This window comes from Copidosoma floridanum, unplaced genomic scaffold (genome assembly GCF_036245765.1).
Source record: "Copidosoma floridanum isolate Cflo_tuat_1 unplaced genomic scaffold, Cflo_Japanese_pri ptg000019l, whole genome shotgun sequence".
NCBI classification, from domain to species: domain Eukaryota; kingdom Metazoa; phylum Arthropoda; class Insecta; order Hymenoptera; family Encyrtidae; genus Copidosoma; species Copidosoma floridanum.
This window is the reverse complement of record NW_028321896.1, coordinates 4855876-4876192: the sequence shown is the minus strand read 5'-3', so window position 1 is coordinate 4876192 and position 20317 is coordinate 4855876. Positions and strand designations below refer to the sequence as shown.

At 43.1% G+C, this 20317-nt stretch overlaps 2 protein-coding genes across 2 annotated transcripts in view; one reads left to right on the top strand and one right to left on the bottom strand.

Annotated features, from left to right (window-relative positions):
• Positions 1 to 14611, top strand: part of dpr1 (defective proboscis extension response 1) — a 238263-nt gene extending 223652 nt beyond the window's left edge. Inside the window, exons 4-6 of the mRNA XM_089593180.1 lie at positions 5280 to 5493; positions 5836 to 5933; positions 14318 to 14611. Of these exons, the coding sequence (XP_089449306.1) occupies positions 5280 to 5493; positions 5836 to 5933; positions 14318 to 14421 (416 nt within the window). The 3' untranslated portion in view covers positions 14422 to 14611. The remainder of the gene's footprint in view (positions 1 to 5279; positions 5494 to 5835; positions 5934 to 14317) is intronic.
• Positions 14612 to 16751: 2140 nt separating this feature from the next.
• LOC106645489 (regulator of chromosome condensation) lies at positions 16752 to 20195 on the bottom strand. Its single transcript, XM_089592713.1, has 8 exons — positions 19976 to 20195; positions 19696 to 19824; positions 19412 to 19531; positions 19129 to 19248; positions 18599 to 18975; positions 18113 to 18479; positions 17763 to 18035; positions 16752 to 17681 (listed from the first exon to the last, which is right to left on the bottom strand). Coding segments are annotated over exons 1-8 (1560 nt in total). The 5' UTR covers positions 19977 to 20195; the 3' UTR covers positions 16752 to 17508.
• Positions 20196 to 20317: the final 122 nt, after the last annotated feature.

The following is a 20317-nucleotide window of genomic DNA, read 5'->3' as shown; positions in this document are numbered from 1 at the left end:
GTGTCTTGCTCTATCTACCCGTGGCATTAAATTAAAAAAAAAAACCGGTGTCACCTTCACGCGCTGTCCTGCCGTTTTACCCGTTGGAAAATAAAAACAGCAAAAACGAGTCGAGCTGGAACGACTCGGGGCCTGGACTCACCTATACGTTTTTTTACAGCCTCCCCCTCCCCCGCTATGCAGCCCCACACGTACGTAATAGGTACACCTTGCGGGCAAAACCACACGCCGGGGTCATGCTCTACCGAAGGGTGAAGTCGGTGTACAGGCGTGTGTGTATAGTTGAGGTTGTGCGCGTCAGCTAAGACGGTACAGGCGGGGGGAAGGTGTCCCGGGCAACCGTTACAGCGGAGGATCAAGCTGTTTTTAAAAGTTCCCCGGGGGGTGGTATTAAAAAGTCGGCTCTGGCTCCGACGGCTCCTCGTCGCTGCCGCAAAGTTTTCCCCGCTACTCGCGGTTTGCGTACGTCACGCGTGTGCACGTAATTCATGCCACGTGGACGCAGAGGACGAACAAAACGAAATAAGACGCAGGAAGTAAGAAAAAAGTTGGCACGGGTCGGGCTGTTTTTTTTTTTTTTTTTTTTCGATTTCGCTGCGCCGAGGAGACGAGCGCGCGTGTAACCCCGGGGTTTTTCGAGGGGGTTGATAACTAAAAATGTTCTAGGTTTACGAGCGGGCGCTCCCGCCACCGCGCAGCCCCGACTACAGTAATGAAAGTGGCGTGCGCGTGTATTGTATGTGTGTGTGTAACGGTACGGGACGCGAGTGCTCGGGGAAAAAAGTTTTTGGGGGTAAAAATTTTTCAGAAGCCTCGGTGGGTGCATTATTATACCTCCAACGCCGGTAGGTATTATGCGAGGACTATCAAATTTAAGTAGTTTCGTGGGCCAGGATTACGAGCTCGCCCGGTGATATCCCACACCCCACCCCCCGTCCGCGTACACACTCTGTGCTCCGTGAGCAAAGTTGCAGGAATAAAAGTTTGATGCCACATGGGCGCGGTTAAGAGATGTTTTTTTGTTTTTGCGATAAACGCGCTCTAACTGTATACACTTTTGCTTGAGTTTGTCACGAGCGTGTATTTGTACGGGAGGATTGACGATGTCAATGGTTGGTTTGGTCGAGCGAGTTGATTGACTTTATTTTTTTGGCATTTATCACCACTTGGATTATCGACCTTGACTGTAAGACTATGAAAATCGTGTCGAATGTGCTCAAAATTAATGCATCGTGCAATAGTCGAGGTGTGTAAAACCGAGCGCCATCGGGCTAATGTAGATTGATGGTCGGTGTTTTATTAATTTCCATCAATTTAACTTGCGTTTGTTTAGAAATTTGTTGAAATAATGTTTATAATAGGTGTAAATGTAGTTGAAGAAGGTTTTACGTTGAAAATTTTAAACGGGACTTTCGTTACTTGAAAAGTTAACAAATGACAAGATGAAATTTATTTTTAATAATTATTCCAAAAACAGTGAAATTATGGAGAGCATATTTATAGTAACAGTCTTGTTGGCATATTTTTAAAAAAATTGATAAGAGGTCACTCTTGTACATCATTAGAAATAAAAAATTAAATAGCACGGTAATACATTTAAGTAATTTGAACTCAATTATTTTACAGTACCTTTTGAAACTTCAACTCCGCATCAAAGTACGAAACTTCGTTTTATTGAAAATTCACTACGTACTTGCAGTAAATTTGCCTTTAAAACTATAATCGATTGATTGTACTTACTCGTCTAATAATATTTGCCATTCCAATAAAATTTCTCAAGGGTTTATGGAAAAAAGGGGTGCTTAAATCGGAAGTTATTAAAGTTTTAGAGTTAAAAAGATTATCGAGCTCTCACGGTAAGGATAAGTGGTCTGAAAATTTATCTCGGAATCGCGTGAAACTCCACGCGAAGGGTCTCTTTGATCGATCTAATTTTTAACTCTATTATAGCACATGAGAACATCAAGATTCGAGTTTATCAAATGTTCGATGGCACGCAAAATATTGGTACACGCAAACGCGAAAGCAAAATCAGACATCACTCAAATATTAATTATTGATCCATTAATATTAATAGTTGTAACTCAAGAAGTAAATGTTTCGCATTTTATATGATAATAAAAATTGTGGAAATCTCTTCAAACACCCGTTGGCATGGACATGAAAAACATTAATCAGGTCAATGTGTTGTAAAATACCATTATACTTTTCGCGAAATTGCGTCGAAGTTGTATACCGGCCGATCGTTGCGGAATAAAAACAAAGTGACGGAAAACCAATAATCTGACCGATATTTTCTTAAAAGCATTTCAACGACGAATCTGGTATGGGAAGGGGGGGGGGTTGAAAAAAACGAAAGTTTTTTTGTTTGTTTCAAACATTAATCGCCATAATGATTTCCCATCGATGCGGAGTTGATGAAACGCGTTTAATTGACGAAAAAAGTGGAGGAGAAAAAGTTATCCCAATAACTCTTGAAAATTCTCGCTCGAGTCTTTAACTCTGGAATTTTTATTATAAACGCCAAAGAAAAACGCACGGGAGGGAGGTAGAAAAAGGAGAAAAAGCATCGGCGAATAAAATGAAAGACGTGCCTTTTAGCGCAAAGACAGCGAGAGAGTTGAGCATCGCGCGTCTAGTTTATCTTTTTTATTCCTCTTCCCTCCGAGTGACACTGACTCTCGCGAAAAAAGCTCGCGTCTGTCGCAGCTCCCTCTCGGATCCAGAGCATCTTAAATTTCAGTACCCGGAATCTCTTAAGCCGTCACCGGGAGCTATCTCCCCCCGCGATATGCAGTTACAGGGGATGGGGTGTGGAAAAACCTCCGATGTCTCTCTGGCGCTCCTCGCGACGATTTACTTTCGTTTCCCAACCGTTGTACAAATAATGTAAGCCCTTGCGAGCGTCACTCGCGTGCACGTAGTAAACTCTCGGGGCGACAAACGAGCTAGGTTGAATGGCTCGTTAATGACACCCACCCACCCCTCTCGGCTCGAGGGCAGAGAGACGGAAAAGCTTCGAGCTTGCGGAGGCCGACGATACCAGCCTCTCTCGAGCTCTTTTGGTTTCAATGAGTCGAGGCTCTTATCAATTCCGTTTTCGCGTCCACTCTCTTTCTTGGTTTACACCCACAACAGTGGCACACGCGCGTCGAAAGAGTTTGCATGCACGCGTATCGCAGTGGAAGAGAGAGAGAGAGAAAGGGTCGAGGGTAGATTTTGTTTGCCAACAGAGAGCCGCAGCTGCGTGGCAACGATAAGAGTCGTCGTCGTGGCGAGCTTTTCCGCCGCTTTCCCTCCCCCCGTGTCGCCGAAACGGAGTGGTCCTTGCCGGGGCGGGGAGGGGATTCAAGAGGCCTGATACGCGCACCTCGCGTTACACCCACACCGGGAAAAATAGGAGCGCTCCCTTCCTCGCCGATGGCCAAACAGAGTGTATGGAGCACTCCCGAGCACCCCCTTTTTTTTTCAACATCCCGCGCTGCCGATCCTCTACGGAAGGGGCCCGGGGAGGGATGGGGAGAGATAAATTTACTTTTCCATTTTCTCCGTTTATTCAACGCGCGAGCTGAAATTACGAGCACTAGCGAGGAGAGGTACGTGGAGATGGGGCTCGGGAAAAAATAAGGGTCCTTCGTAATAAAGTCCTCAGAATTATGCGCTCGGGCGGAGGCTGCGATTAATTAGAGCGCCCGTGTTTAGATTGTGTCCAAGGGGAGGGGGGAGGCCTGCGCCATTACGACTGAGATACGGGAGTTGTTAATTATTCAATCAGATAGCGCGTGTATTCATTTTCGGCTTTTCTCCCTCTGTTGTCCCTCTTTGTTGGCTCTCATTTGTCAGAACTGGAGGTACCCGTGGATGTATATTTATATGTGGGGCGTTTTATACGAAAAATCTCTGATATTCCGATGGATAAGTGGGATTTTCCAAATTTTGATTATCATCGCTCTCCCAAGGTCCGATCGATAATTTTGCATTTTTGGGGAGGTTCATCACTTTACAAGGCCTAAAAGAATACAGTTTGAGCATAAATTAATGCAAATTTATTGTTTTGTAACGTAAGAGACACACGTGGAATAATGTATATATAGTTTCTGTGCAATGACCCACATTCGTTCCATCGATCCACGTGTGTGCGTGTGATCCGTAAAGATATATTATATATATATACGTGAGCAAACAACGCATCGTCGAAACATCACGTACTCTATACGTGTATGCGTATAATATGCACGTTGCATTTATAGAGACGCTGAGATGTGCCATTATTATGTATGTACACGCGAAATTATACACAATGGCCCATTATCGCAGTGAGCATTTAATCGCGAATATCATTGCAAGAGTATGAAATCAATTTTCGTGTTTATATATTATATTATTTTTATAATCATTCGGAATAAGCAAAACTCAACGATTGTATTTATATCGATGAATACACATTGTCATCGGGATTAATTAACTGCCGAATCGACGTGTTCAAAGTCACGAGCCAACATAGTTTATTACACGTCGATGACAAATAAATAATGCATATATATCTACGTGTCAATAAGCAAATCATCCATTTTTAATTATACTAATGTTATCAATCAGTACCAAATGGATCGTCAACGATGATCTCTGTTTTGTGGACTTGCAATTAGGTACGATAGCACAATGGAGCACGCGGTGAGGAAAAAAAAAGAAATTGCGAAAATCCCCCGTCGTATAGGTGTAATGGTTACATCCCATGAATGTTCTTTTCGACAGCACAATGGTGGCGCGTGACCTCGAAGCGAAATTCAAAAAGGCTAAAGGAAAAAAAAAAAAAAAAAAAAAAAAAGTATAAATACGAGCACTACGTACACGTGCCCGTTTGGCCCTCCACAGTTGTACACCGATACACCCATTTATACGGAGGGGCCATTATTCCCCGGCACAAATACCTCCTCCGCCAAGGCGTAAAAGCACTTTATCCTCCTACACGCGTACACGTGAGCGCGGGAGGCCCGCAACATCGAAATGGCCCATTCAGCGTCGCGAGCGAGCGATTCCTCCTTGCTCCGATCCCCATAAATCGAGACCCCCCCCCCTACGTACTCCCCCGGCACTTGTACGTATGGCTGATATGGCCTACTACCATGCCTGACTTTGGATTTGCCCCCCCCCCTTTTACCATAGCTGTACGTACAAGGGACGAGACACGAGTCGACGCCACGGCATAGGAATTGCTTGCAACGAGTAGGGAACCCAGTAAAACAGTGGTAAATTATGATGGCCCGTGTGTGTTGCAGAGGCGCGAGCCAGGATAATGGGCGAGCAGGACATCATGGTGAACCCGGGGAGCACGCTTACCCTTACCTGCGTCATGTCCCAGGGACCGCACAACCTCGGCACCGTCAATTGGTTCCGGGGCAACGGTCAAATCATGACCTCGACCATGGCGGACAACGAAGTCGAGCCCCGCATCATCGTCGAGACCAAGTGGAGCGACGCCCTCACCTCCAAGTAAGCCCATTCATCCCTCCGCTGGGACGCAAAGGGAAACAAAACCTGTTTTTCCCTGCTTTTTTCTAATTAATTGTAATTTGATCCAATTGTCGTGGGCTTTGCTTGATCCTTAGAGATAAACTTGACCTGCAATCACCGATACGAGTGATAAAAAGGTAACAGAGTTGTACGGGACTTGTAGTCAATACCCTTTTTTATTTTTTCTCTTGATCTCGATGTGGTTGGACGGGTAGTGACAGTTCACGGGGAGTTTGGTTATTTCTGCCGGGCGGGCACGTACGACAAAAAAAAAAAAAAAAAAAAAAAAAAAAGTCAACACGTTCGTTCTTTGTTTTTCAGATTGAAGATCAACCGAATAAAGTTGAGCGACAGTGGTAATTACAGTTGCGTCCCGACGGCAGCGGAAAGGGCGAGCGTCAACGTGCACGTGATCAACGGTAAGGCATTTCCATCCCTTTCGTATTCCATACAAATATATGTGGGTATACACACTTGCAACCCCACAGTGTACCGTACGGGGAAAATATTATGTGTTTCGCGAAAAAGACCGTCACTCCGTCGCTTCGCTTCGAAACCAAATTACCTTTCCCGAGCAATGTTTTACGTAAATGAGCTTTGGCTGTGGAAGCGCGTATAGGTAAGGCACACACCCACACCAAGCGGCCAATCGAGTGCTCATGAATAATTTCGATAAACACGTAATTAGCGCGATCCAATTTAAAAAATTCAAAATAAACTCGAAGAGAGAGCAAGCGCGGCTGCACGATTGAAAGAAAAATTACCTATTCCTGGTGAAAACGCATTTTTCGCTTTTGCCGAGCTGATGTTTTATTCATCATCACCCTTTACAATGAAACATTGAGGAAAAAAAAAATACCTCTTTCAAATGTACTTTGGCTCTTGTTTCCCCTAAATTTTATTACCTTTTAAATTTTCACCCATTGCTTTTACTAAGAGAAAAATTTTGCCAAGCACTGTGTGGTAATTGAAAAGATTTTTTTTTTTTTTTTTAACATAAATAGAGCTTATAACACTTTGAGTAAGAAATGATGTTTCACTAACAAATCGAAAAGAGTGTATCCGTGCCCCGACGAGTCTACCCATACTATACGTTATACACGCGAAGGACGGAGGGGGTAAGGAGGGAAGGGGCGAGCGCGAGTTAGATTTGTGTCAACAAACAAACGCTCGAACGCGTTTAGCGCGACTCTCCGAAGCCCAAGTTTTCACTTGGGCGCTGTATATAATGTGCGCGTAAACTATAAACCAGTCGCTGGAGGGGTCGGAGGACAAACTGCACGGAAAGAATAAGCGCGCAACTCGAAAAGCCAAAAGTTCGCGAGCTCTTCCTCCCCCACCCTCGCGCGAATTTACATCCTAGAGAGGGGGGAAGGGGGGGGGTGATAGTACGAAACACCTTGGAGCATAAATTGGAGTGGAAAATGGATTTCGAGCAGAACGGAGATGTGTTGCGAGCGAGGGGCAGACAGTTTCCCTTTGGGTTGGCGCTTTCTCGCTCCGAGTGACAAATAACTTTCCGATGTTTTCTTCGGTCCAACGGCCGGGCCCGGGAAACGAGGAATGGAGCCAGTTGGGGGGTTGCGATGATCTAGCTGCGGAAGCTCCATTCGTTTCTGTATATAAGTATATTAGACACGCTCGAGCGGATTCACCCTTATTTTGGCACTTGCACGTGGGTACAGTCATTGAGCAGGTACCACCTGTGTACGGATAACGGATGAGCAGAAACTATAAAAAAAAAACCCCTCGATGTTTCATGTACTTTTTTTTTCTGAATCGGTACACACGCGCGCACGAGCATCGAGATTACCCGAGCTAATAATAATCCTAATAATCTGGGCCAAAACAGCGTATCGAAACTACCCCTCTTTGGTACATACATGAGAATCCTCATACGCACGCATCAAAGTTGCGTAACTCATGGCGCAAGGAAACGCTACAAGTGCGCACACGGGGAATATTGGTATTTCGCGTTATCCCTAACATCATGTACGGACCCCTCAATCGGTGGAATCATGCATCTTACGGTATTACTCATCAATAAACATTTTGGTTTCGATTTCACAAGAAAAGACTATACACGTGTGTATTTGTCTAATCATCAAAGTAACACGAAGGAACGCGGTTCAATGGAACAACACCGATGGCGAAGTATTGTACGTGTGAACCCAGTAAGTTTGAAAAGTAAAAGGCACCTCCGGCAAAATTATTTGCGATGTACAAAAAAGGGCCGCAACCCACCGTGCCCCCACGCGTATACGCTGGAGAGGACCGATCGCACACATTCATTTCCCAGTGCCAATCATAACCCGTGGACAAACACCATGGGCACGCAGCGGGCCGGGGGCACGTAATCCGTATACCGTGGCATTTTCTTGTACTCGACCCGACGTATGCGCATTCCCGGGGGCAAATTAAATGTCGCGAGCGCCATGATCCCCCGCGCACCGGTCGGAATCGGTGCAAACAGATCGGCTGGAACGAGGGATCCATCCGTCCATTCGCATCAAAAATCCGCGCGCGCTTTCGGCAAATATTGGCAGAACGAGAACGTGCGTGCCGCGCTGTTTGTTCCCCCCCGAGATTTTAGTCTGCGTGCACTGTACCCATACACAATGTAAACTCGTAGACTTTTCTCGCATTACGTATATCTGTACGTACGCACCTGTGCGTGCAATCGCGAGTAAGTAGCTATTATGGACACTACGGGGGAGACGCTTGGGCACGCAGTATATAATCAACTGCGAGAGACAATTTAGGTAACTTTTCACGGGTATACACTGTAAATCCAAGTGTGTTAAAGTACATACGTTCTAAACGTGTAGTTGAAATTTCCTTGTTTTTTATAAAATGTATCGCAGTTGTGTGTTATTAATTATTTGAATAACCATACAAAATCTGTGGTGCACCAAGTATAGTAAACCAGTTTTACCTAAATTGGACACTTTGGAGTGGGAAAAACCCAATGTAGGAAATCTGTGACGTAAATCTTTTACTCTCTACAGCCGTTTTATCTCAATAGTTGAAGAAAAAAATTATTTTGTTGCTCTTAACATACTTTTATCAAGACCACGGCAATGTATTTTATAAAAAACCGAAATTTCGATGACACGCTTTAAAACGCGTACTCCAACAAACTTGAATTTACAGTATATGCGTGGGTATACCTATGGCCGTTTGCGTACGTATTTAATATTGTCACTCACGATGAACATTATGCAATACGCAGATGGGCCCCTTGACGTGCGTTATTCCGAGGCACACCGGGCAGTCTCGGGAAATTGGTCATCAGCGCATCTGCTGCTTCTCTGTAAAACGTGAGTGTGTGCTCGTGTCTCCCTCAATGCCATACCGATACATACACACTGTGTACATAAATACAGATGATATAATATGTACACGCAAGTGTATACTGCGTTATACGTATTATCCCCGATGATGATTAATGATTACGAAATAGGACAAAACTTTTGTTCGTATACGCGCTCGTCCCCCTCCCTCCTATTATGTATATTGGGACTACCGTACATGCAAGCTTGCTACCGATCGATCGAGCCCACTTATACCCCGTGTTTGCCTTTCTTTCCTTTTCTTTTCATCGATCGGCCACTGCGTCGTTTAACTGTCTCCAGTCGTTTGATATGTTCTTCCTGCACTTTGACGCTCCACTGTCTGCGCTTCATTATCGCAGGATCCGATGTAATGTCCTTCGTTGGTAATTGAAAGGTCATTTTTAATTTACAGGGGATTAAAATAGAAGTAACAATATTTTCGTTTGATTTATATTTGATATTTGTTGCGTGAATGAAACGGATGCAAGAATACATTTGCGCGTACAGAGGATTTGCGCGTTAATTATCTATAAATTCGGGAAATCAATGGCCTCGTATGGGTACACTAGGGGCCAGAAAAAAGAAAAAGTGGACCTTAAAAACAATATATCGATCGAGCCATAAGTATATATACCCGTGCAGTGCATCACAGTTATTGCACATCAGGAGCAGCATGGGTACCCACTTCAATGTAACCCGCCGTTGCTCGATCATTATTCCATTTGCCATCGCATTTACTAAGTACTTGGTGCTCATTGTATTTTGGGCATCCTCGAGGGCCCTCGACGCATGCACTGCTTCTCGACGATTCGTCGTTATTGCGCTCGTTACAATGTATATCCCTCGAGCCCGTGGCTCTTACCCTACGTTTTTTCCTTTTTCTTGATGTTTTTTTTTTTTTTTTTTTTTTTTCATCTTGCATCCAATGACTCTGATTGTTCGCTTTGCTTCTCTAAATTAAAAATTTTACCCACATGTATATCTGTTTTGCTAATAACGCGCGCGACGGGACGAAAATTGCAAGTGTTTAACGAAGAAAATAAAATCCCTGAAGTTTCCCGAAGGAAGAAAGAAAGAAAGGAAAGTTTCGCCAAGTTCTTGTGCACACCTATTACGCGAGAGCGACATTTAAGTATAACATGCACCGAACAGAGAGAGAGAGAAACGTACGTAGAGTCGGGGTAAAAATTTCATCGAACGGAGGGACAAGTTTCCAGGGGAGCGTAAGTTTTGGGTAAAATAGGACAGCGCCGGAAGTTGTTTCAAATTTAGGTTCTCCCTCCGATGACGCAAAAAAAGTTTTTCGCCCCCCCCCCCCCTCTGCAACAACTTATTACCCCGAGGCTTTGCATCTGTATACCCGGTGATGAAAACTTTTCTTAACGACGCGTGCTTTTTCCTCGTTTTCCCGTCCACGTGTGTTTTTTCGCACAAAATATATGTATACCTACATACACGCGACGATCCACCGAATAAACGCAATTTTCATAATTCCATCAAATCTACGATACATACGCCGATTCCGTCACGTTCCCTAATGTTCCATCGAGCGGCAATAACGACAAACTATACGCGCACATAATATGCACACACACGGTTGTTCATTTCGTTCGCGTGTTCATCACGCGACGTATTGATTTCGTTAATATACGGCTCGATTGATCCCATACGATCGGGATTGTTGTTGTTGTTGTTGTTGTTATTATGATTGTTGTTGTTCTCGATGAAAGGTTGACACAATATATCAGCAAATTGACAATGAGAGAGGGAGACATAGAGAAGAGACACAATTTGACGGCATGTGGAATGTTATTATTCCTCCAAATGAAACGTGACGCGTCAACGTTGCCATATCGAGTTGTCAATGATATTCCATTAGGATTACATATTTTTCAAGATACCCAGGGTATAATATTATATACCCATAACTGAACTAGATAACGTGTAAAGAGTGGCAGCAGTATTTGGTTATTTGCCAATATCACCCACAAAGCACAGTGAGAGAGGGGGAGTTGATATAATTAGACTGCGAATTTGGTTCCCCGTTAAGTATATAGCAAAACGCATAAATACCGCATTTCCCGTGTGGCATTGTCGAGTGCTATTGTTAACGAGCATAGTACGATGTGTATACCGTCAAAGAGTATGATATTATGTGTGTATATATATATGTGTATATATATATAATGGCTCTTCAGCTCATTGGTGGGGCTAAGCCGAGGTTTTTCATATAGAAATACACGTAGAACTAGACAATGACGGAAAAAGGAAGTGAGAAGAACGGAGTAAAAAGGGGGTTGGAGGAAACAAGTGTGTCTGTACGTGCAGTGCCACGGAGGAGAAGAGAATGGCTTCTTTGACGAAACGGAGGTGGAACGGCTGGATTTAACGGCAGATACTTACTCGAGTCCCGGTGCAAAAGAGAGAATGGTGTCGAATGGGTGGGTGGGTGTAGAGCAATGGAGAAGCTGCCGCGGCGCATTACGGAGAGAGCTCGGTTGGCATTACCTTTTAACGAGCCTGGGGATCGAAGGGATGAACAGGTACAGTTTTATCTTCGGAAGGGCGCGATTATTCGAGACAATCTCTCTCCCCCTTTGTCCACCGAATCTCGCAATTAGTCCCGAATGGGGGAGTAGCTCGACGAACCGAAGGGATTTCTCTCCTGCCCTATACAATCGGTCGAGAGATTGCATACGGGGAGGGGAGGGGGATGGGATAAAAATTCACGGCAAGTTTGGCGAGTGACCCCCTTTTTTTTTCCTGTTTTCTTTCTTCCTGGCGCGTCCGACGCACACGCACTGGTTCTCGTTTCATTTCCAGTGGTAATCTGCTCGCAAATGAATATCGATGGCCCGGAAAACGCATTTGAATTTCAAATTCCCACCACCAGCACCACCGAGAGGTCAATACACGTTCGTTCGGCTCCGCGCGATAATCCTTCTTTCTTTCTTTTTCTTTCTTTTTTCGAAAGTTCATTCGCACGGTGCACGTGTAAATCCCGACATCACCTCAACAATCGGAAAAACGATCACGTGGGGGAAAATCATCAAAAAGAGTGAGTGTGTGTGCGCATCCGAAGGGAGAGACGGTATAGTTCCAATGAGAGGCAAAAGTCGGGGCAACGTATGAGATAATATCCTCCCCGGTCGCGGCATCGGGGCCCCAACAGCGATTCGAGAAAATGACAGTTCCCGGACGAGGGAGAATGTGTATATAAAAGATCGAACGAGGGCCCAGAGAGAGAGACTGTACGTCTCGGTGATGGCACGCTCGTCCAGCTACATGTTATACGGAGGATCAAGGGAGGGAGGCAGGGAGGAAGGAAGAAGACGGATGGGGCAGGGGCCTAAAGTAGCGGTAGGTCGTTACGACGCGGCGCTTCCGGTTTCCGCCTCGGCACATTTCCCGCTGTACGGAAAGGGGAAGGAATCGGTCGGTATAGGGGGAGGTAAAAGGCCAAGAGATCAGCTCTCCTGTACACGGGGCTTCGTTGCAATCTGCAACAGTTAGCGCACGCACTGCTGGACCCTTCCCCTGTATTGCATGCACATAATATAGGTACAGCCATTACCAAAAGGGGGCTGAAGAGGCTCGCTGGCTCGTGAGATGCAATTAGTCTCGCCTCTGGTGCCGGTCATTAGACCGTATATACCTACGTAAGCTCGTGCACGTCCAGTCAGCATCAGCCGCGGCCAAGACAAGCTGCTCGGTAAGCTGCTGATGCGCCGTAGGCACCACTCCCCGCGGTATATGTGTGTGTGTGTGTGTGCGTGTGTGCACTTGGCTCCATAATATTGGTTGCCAATCATACGTGCGCGCAAGCGTGTATACATACATCCCCGGATGATGCAGGACTTTTGGGCCTACACTGCTACACGCCCATGCCGATATATGCAGCTTTGGCCTACTGGATCTCTCTCTCTCGCTCTGGATGATTGATTACGCGATGATGCCTTGATTCGTGAATCTTTGATTCTGTTATCGTCAGTTGTTGTTGTTGTTGTTGTTGTTTTTCATCATATCCAAGCCTCGTAAAGGCATATATTTATACACCCATATGTATAAACGGAGCCATTAAATTGTGTGCTAATGTGATCATGTGTTACTCCTGTAGAGCCACGTTGTTAAGCCGAACGACTTCTCGGATTCGCCTTTGGATACGAGCCAAAGGACAGGGCCACGAGGGATGCCAGGGAATAAGCGTGCGCGGGTGTGGACGAAAAATTTGGGCTAACGCGAATGGGCACCTTATACACACGCGTTTAATAGTTACGCGAGCAAGGAAGGTTATTCAGTTGTGCAAAAGAGCGTTACTATCTACGTGGATATTACAGGGGTGCAGTTGATGATATCTGATGCTGTGAAACGAGGTTTATGGTACATTAGATACTATGAGAGAATGTATCTGATGGTTATCGGCCACGAAGCGATGATGGCATGGAGAGGTGGATTTGACGTTTTTTTTCTCAAGACGAGGGTTAAAGCATTTGATCTTTTGATTACCATCGAATTTTGTGTTTGAGGATTGAGTTTTCAATGGCACGCTGATCAGGTTGTTGAAATTTCGCACGAGTACAATCATCCGGCGAAATTGGGTCTGTACACCCGGGTTTGCGTGGTCGTCATTATAAATATATACCATGTCCACTTGCGTTGGCTGAAATAACGGAGCAGCGGGGGTTGAAACGGAAATTTTCACAAAATTAGGAATTTGATGAAAAGGAAACCCACCCGGTGGAAAATGAATGGAAAATTATAGTTCGGCTTTCCGTCGCGTAGCTTTGCAATTAATTTAAATTCCACTTGCGCCCCCGTGTGTGTATGATGTGGACCGTCACGTGCTCCAGGACATTCGTTTCCTCTGTTGGCTTTTAGTTACGCTTATTGAAATAACGAGGCAATCTCCATCGTTTTTTTTTTTTTTTTTTTTTTTTTTTTCATTTCCCAACTTTCATGCCACACGTAATCAATTCAGAAATGTATTTTCAATGAAAAACTGCAAACAAAGAATTTCCTTTTTTTCTTTTTTTTTCATCCTCTCGAAAAGTAAAGAAAAAAAAAGGAACCAAGTTTTGTAATGATCCCGAAAACTGTGTGTATTAATGTCTTTCAACTAAGCGAGGCAATTTGGAAGGCAGCGAAATTTTATAAAGCGACTCTCTCGCGCAATGTACAAAACGTGTCTATATACATAAGCGCACTAGTTACCCTACACATGTACGTTTTAAAAGCAGAAACTTGGGAAACTGGTGGAGCCGGGAAAAGTTGAGAAATCGGCCGTTAAAGTTAACAGGGCCAAAAGCCGAGGTCACCACCGGCTGCGCCGAAATAATCAGACCCGCCAACTTATCCGCCCATAATCTGCCCGTGCAACGCGAAAATTTGAGAAAATCCCAAATACCCCCATACACGCGTATAACGTTCAACTGCCCGAACGAATAACCGCCACCTTGTACTGTCCGCAGGGGAGTATCCAGCGGCGATGCAGCACGGCAACACGGCGGCCGGATGGCCAACCTCGCGGACGATCCTCCTGGCCCTCGCCTTCTTCCTCGGCCAGCTGAGGTAATGTGCAGCCCGTCACGACCAAGACTCCCTACGGAGGAAGCATCGACAGGACGACCCCCTCTCGTGTCCTCGGGATAAAGAGCAACAACGGACGAAACGAAAAGTCACCGCGAGTTTCAACTCACGGGGGTGTATAAACGAGCTCGCACCCCCCGAAGAGACCGATGTTATTTGTTGAGTGGAAAAAATGTCATCGAGACTGTGATGGTGCATCGTAAACGTCAACTAGAAATAAGTACATGGGTAAAGAAAAAAAAAAAAACGAAAGAGAGCGAACCACCGCGGCTCAAAGTATACCGATTCTTCTTGGGGCTCGCGTTTTTCCTCGGAGAATGGGGATTCCATAGAGAGGGTGGCAGCAAAGAGAGCCTACAGGGTCTACGTACCCGCCCTTCCGAGACACCAGGGATCATGCAAAATTCGCCATTTCCTCGCAGTTGAAAAGAAAAGGGGAGGGCCGGGGATCGAAATAAAGGCAGCGACAAAGAATCGGGGGGAGGGGGAGGACGTGACTTTCTGCACCCCCTTCCTCCTCTTGCTCTCCTTTGCAAAGAGCGCGTGCGTCCACGTGTAGAGCCACGGGTATCCTTTGCGCGAAAAAAAAAGGTACACCTGGATGCTCGGGAATGCCGAGTGGGAGGGGGGGGGTGGGAAGATGTATACGTGTATATATAGTGGGACTCGATTGGGTTGTGATCGGTCATGCGGTGGTTCGTGAAATTTCGTCCGCCAGGGCTGCCACCACTATGCGGAGGCGAGAGCGAGGGAGAAATAGACGTGTGTAAACGCGAATGAGGATTAAATATGTAAGTACAAGTATAAGGGAGGGAAAGAAAGGAGCACGCGCCGAGCGAAAGGGAGATCGAAAATTGTTTACAGAAATGCAAGAGGGATTGAGGGGGGGAGGAGGAAAACAAAAAAAAGAAGATGGCATCGTTTGTGTGCAAAGAGAGATAATATATTATAATGCATACACGTAGTTGCTAAGTATATATAAGTATAAAAATAGGGAAAGATAAAAGAAACGCGAGACCATCATATACCAAAATGTAATACTTGCTGACTATGTACACACCCCTTCTCTATGGACGTATATTGTACAAGGCAAAGTGCAGTATATATTTGTGCGTGCGGGGGGAGGGACATTATATTGCGCACTTACGTATATACGTATAGTGTATGTACACACACACACACACACATACACACCCTCACATGAGCGTTTAAACGTACCTATACTTATATAGATATATTTACTATACTTAATGGCAAAAGATAGACCCACACACAACCACACGTATGCGTATGCATCAGATGAAGAAAAAAAAAAAAATGCAAAAGATAACACGATTCACTGTGCTCGTATGTACACGTCGTGTTTTGCAAGTCAACAAACAGACAAACAAGTTTTGTAGATTTTCGTTGGGCAGAATGTGAAAACGCGAGTAATTGCGTGCGTTTGAGAGCGAATAATGAGATGCGCAAAACTACACTTACTACCCCCCTTTGAGCGAATGAGCGCGTATACCTGCGAAAGTACGGATAAATATAATATATAATATGTATACGAGTGTGCGGAATTTGATGATTGCGTGTGTATGTATGGTGCGTTATATTATATAAATATACGACGAAGTAATGTTTTTAACTTTTATGTTCTTGAATCGTCAGTGTCTAAGAAAAACATAATACTTTGGAAAATTGTGTATCAGCAACCTGTGGCAGAAAAAAAAAAAAATCTACCTTAAAAAGACACAATTGGATGCAACGTCTTGTACATAATATTTTACTCTTGTAAATAAAAAAAAATCGATCCACAAAAAAACAAATGTTTGATTGATTGTTTATCTTTCTTTTTTCTTCTTGATACATTATTATTCTATTATTTACTATCGACGACCTCATTTTCCTTTCATTTTTACTATATTGAGTTTTTGCTCGCAACGTGCGTATTAATTATTAGGATAAAAATTTTTTATAATACACTTCATTTGAAAAGTAACAAAATAATAAAGGCTGTAAAAATAATTTTGTGACTTTCAAAAGAGGATTTTATTTTTTTGCAGAATATTACCGTGTATTTCTTTTTCAGGACTTTAAAATAATATATTATTATCATTGATTTAAAATGGATCTTCAGTCAATGATACATGGCTATAATTTCTTTGTAATCAAACTTACACGGTTTTAAAAAAATCATTGCTCGATATAGTAATAAACATATTGACAATGAATAAGAAACATTTTTAATCAGTTTTTAATAAGTTAGCGGAGTATCTTTAAAAAAATGTGGCTCCAACATCAATACGAGAAATGAAACAATAGCTTTATAGTAAAATAATACAAAAAAATTTTATTAAAAATACTATTTTACAAGAGATGGATATTTTCACATCGCAAGGCACAGATTAACATTAACGTCTCAACATCCTTTAAAGAGTCACAAAATGCTAAAAATATAATACCGTACTTTAACCAAAGTACAAATTTTCATTCATTTATGTAAGGGCACAAATAACCGCGTAAATACATCAAAAAAAGATACCGACAAAATAGTCAGATAATATCTAGCTTCTGCACTTAAGATACGATGTTGCTAGTAGTAACAAACAAAATGATAACTGTTGTAAAAATCTTACAATTCAAAATATTGTAACAAGTTCATTAAAATCTTTATACATTTATACAATTAATTACATATGTATACTATCATGGTACTAATCGTGCAGACAACTTATTCAAAGATTTGGGCATGCAGTAGTTGTTACACAAGTCCGTAGTTGACCATAAATAATAAGTAAGAATCGTACGCCTCGAATCAGTAGTAACTTTAGCACCTCACATTATTGTTACGATAAATATGATTATTCACTGTAAATTTCCAAGTCACTAAATTTTTTAAAAATAATAATCACACCAACGTGTATCAAAGCAACAACACACTAAGATGTTCAAATTGACATTTGGTTTTGATACCACTAATTACGTATTTCCATAATAACTAAATATTTAAGTAATCTAGAATTCATTGAAAGAAAAAACTAACTAAAATGTATGTCTTGATCCTAGTTTTGAAATATACAAATAATTATTCGATGCTTTTCTTTGCAAGAATAATAGTATGCTGTCCTCCGCCAGAAACTCGAAGAACCTCAACTTCTTTCACATATTTGGATTCAATTAATCTGGGTTCTAAAATATCGTCTTCTTCTCCAGTACCAAGCTGGCCTTCAGAGCCCATTCCCCAGGCGTATAGTTTTCCTGTAACAAAATTTTCGAGCTTATAGATAAATTTTTACTTTATATAGTGTGATTAGTCGAGAGGTTGTAGTACTTATTTACCGTTTTCTGTTACAGCAAAAGACTGAGCAGTACCAGCTGCAACATCTATGCATTTGGTATTACTTAGTTTGGGTACGAGTACAAGTTCTGTGGCATCTTCACTCATAATGCCAAGACCTAGTCTTCCATACTCTTTCCTTCCCAAAACGTACACTTGCCCTTTATCGTCTAAAGCAATAGTGTGATGCTGTCCCGAGCTAATTTGAACCCATTTACGTCCACTAAACGTATCTGACACTTTAGGGTGGAAGGACTTGTCGCAATTTTTGAGACCTGCAATTGAATACAAAATTAAAAATTAAAATAAGATTGAAATTAAATATTAAAAATTCATACAATACTTAACGTACCAATTTGACCGTAGTTATTTAGGCCAAATACATACAGATTATCCGTATTCGCATCCTTGGCAAAGGTAGCATAGCTACCGGCCCATATGTTTTCAATTTCTACTTTTTTATTTATTTTGAAATAAACTTGATCAGGTGTCAGCAATTTGTTACCACCTCGACCACTGTGTCTATCTGTTTTTCGTTCAGGTAACCGTCCAAGTTGGCCTTGTTCACCGCAACCACAGGTTAAAACTTTTCTGGTATTATCCAGTAAAACCAAGTGGTCGGATCCAGAAGCAATTTTAATGAACTTTTTATTGGATAAAATTTGTACTGGAGCACTTTCTTTGTTTTTCGTCAATAGTCCAAGTGTTCCATGTGAATCCTAAAAATTGTTTCAATTTTAGTAAACAACATACAACTAATTGTACCATCTGTTATTATGTATGAATTTAATGGAAATTGTATGGATTATAACTATGATTTGGGAAATTGATTACTCACCCGAAAGGATCCCCAAACGAAAACTCTTCCGTCCTCCATTAACGCGGCACTGTGCGAGTCTCCTGCCGTCACCTGAATCGCACGTCCAGGTAAATCCACGAGTCCAGGAGTAGCTTCACTGCCCTCGGTTGTGTCTCTACCGAGGGCTCCCTCATCGTTGCAGCCGAACGTGACTACTTTTCCCTCATCCGTGAGGCAAACGTTGTGCATACCACTTCCTGCTATGGAAACCATATTCAGGAAGTGTGGCACTTGAGCAAACCGTGTTTTTTCCAGGATGTCGTCACCCAAGCCAAGTTGGCCTGTGTCTCCTTGACCGCAGGTAAGAATGATACCACTTGTGGTCACTTGACGGAGAAGCTCTTTAACTTTAGGATCTGAAAGTTGTTACTTATTATTAATCGGGGAACACTAGATCATTAAATGTCATCAATGTGGAAACAAGAAAGACTGCATCCACGTTTCATTATGCAAACCACAAAAAGTTCCTGCAATGTGCCTGGAATTTTGCAAAACAAACAATTACGTACCATCATTCTGGAATACCTCAGGCTTCTTTCTTGAGGTTTTAGCCCGTTTCACAGGCATGGCCACGTTGTCTTGCGAATCTGGAGATTTGCGCTTGTTGGTCACTTTTATCTTCAGTGGCCCTGAAAAATTTAATATATCATTATCTAGGGAACACTAGGTTCTTGTAAGTCGTTAATCAATTGAACTATAGAAAGCTGTGTGGAAACACGAAAGACTGCATTTACCTTGCTGCTCATGCAAACCACAGAAAGTTCTTGCAATATGCTTGGAAAAATTACATACCATTATTTTGGGATACTTCAGGCTTCTTTCCGGAGGTTTTAGCCTTTTTCACAGGCATGGCTACGTTGGCTTGCGAATCTGGAGATTTGCGCTTGTTGGTCACTTTTATCTTTAGTGGCCCTGAAAAATGTAATATATCGTTTATCTAGGGAACACTAGGTTCTTGTAATTCGTTAATCAATTGAACTATACAAAGCTGTGTGGAAACACGAAAGACTGCGTTTACCTTGCTGCTCATGCAAACCACAGAAAGTTCCTGCAATATGCTTGGAAAAATTACATACCATTATTTTGGGATACTTCAGGCTTCTTTCCGGAGGTTTTAGCCTTTTTCACAGGCATGGCTACGTTGGCTTGCGAATCCGGAGATTTGCGCTTGTTAGAGGTATTGGTCACTTTTTTTTTCGACGGCACTGTGGAGAACGAAAACAAAATAAATAATTAAGTAACTGTACGACATACTTGAATAAACAAAGTGCCACATGAATTATAGTATCCATGCCTCGGTAAAAGTTAATCGAAATACAAGAAAACGACATAGAAGTAAGTATACCGTTTACGTACTTATTCTTTTTTTTGACAACGACAGAGTTTGCGTTTGCACTGCGATGAACGATGACAGGCACTCTCTCGAGAGGCTTACCGCCAAAACAGTCGGAACGGCTCAACGGATATATATGTCTCAAACAATGCTTTGCTTGCAAGGCACAGCTGGAGCTGAGGTATACTTTGGAATTCAAAGATCTACTGCTTTAACACGTGCTCTGATCGCGTATTTATAGGCACTGCTACTTACACCTACCCCTACTTGACGCATCAATACTCGCCGCCGTCAACCGCCGTCACCGCACGCTACGACCAATGGCGCTCATGGTAGAACGAATGAGCAAACGATCAGCCAATCGC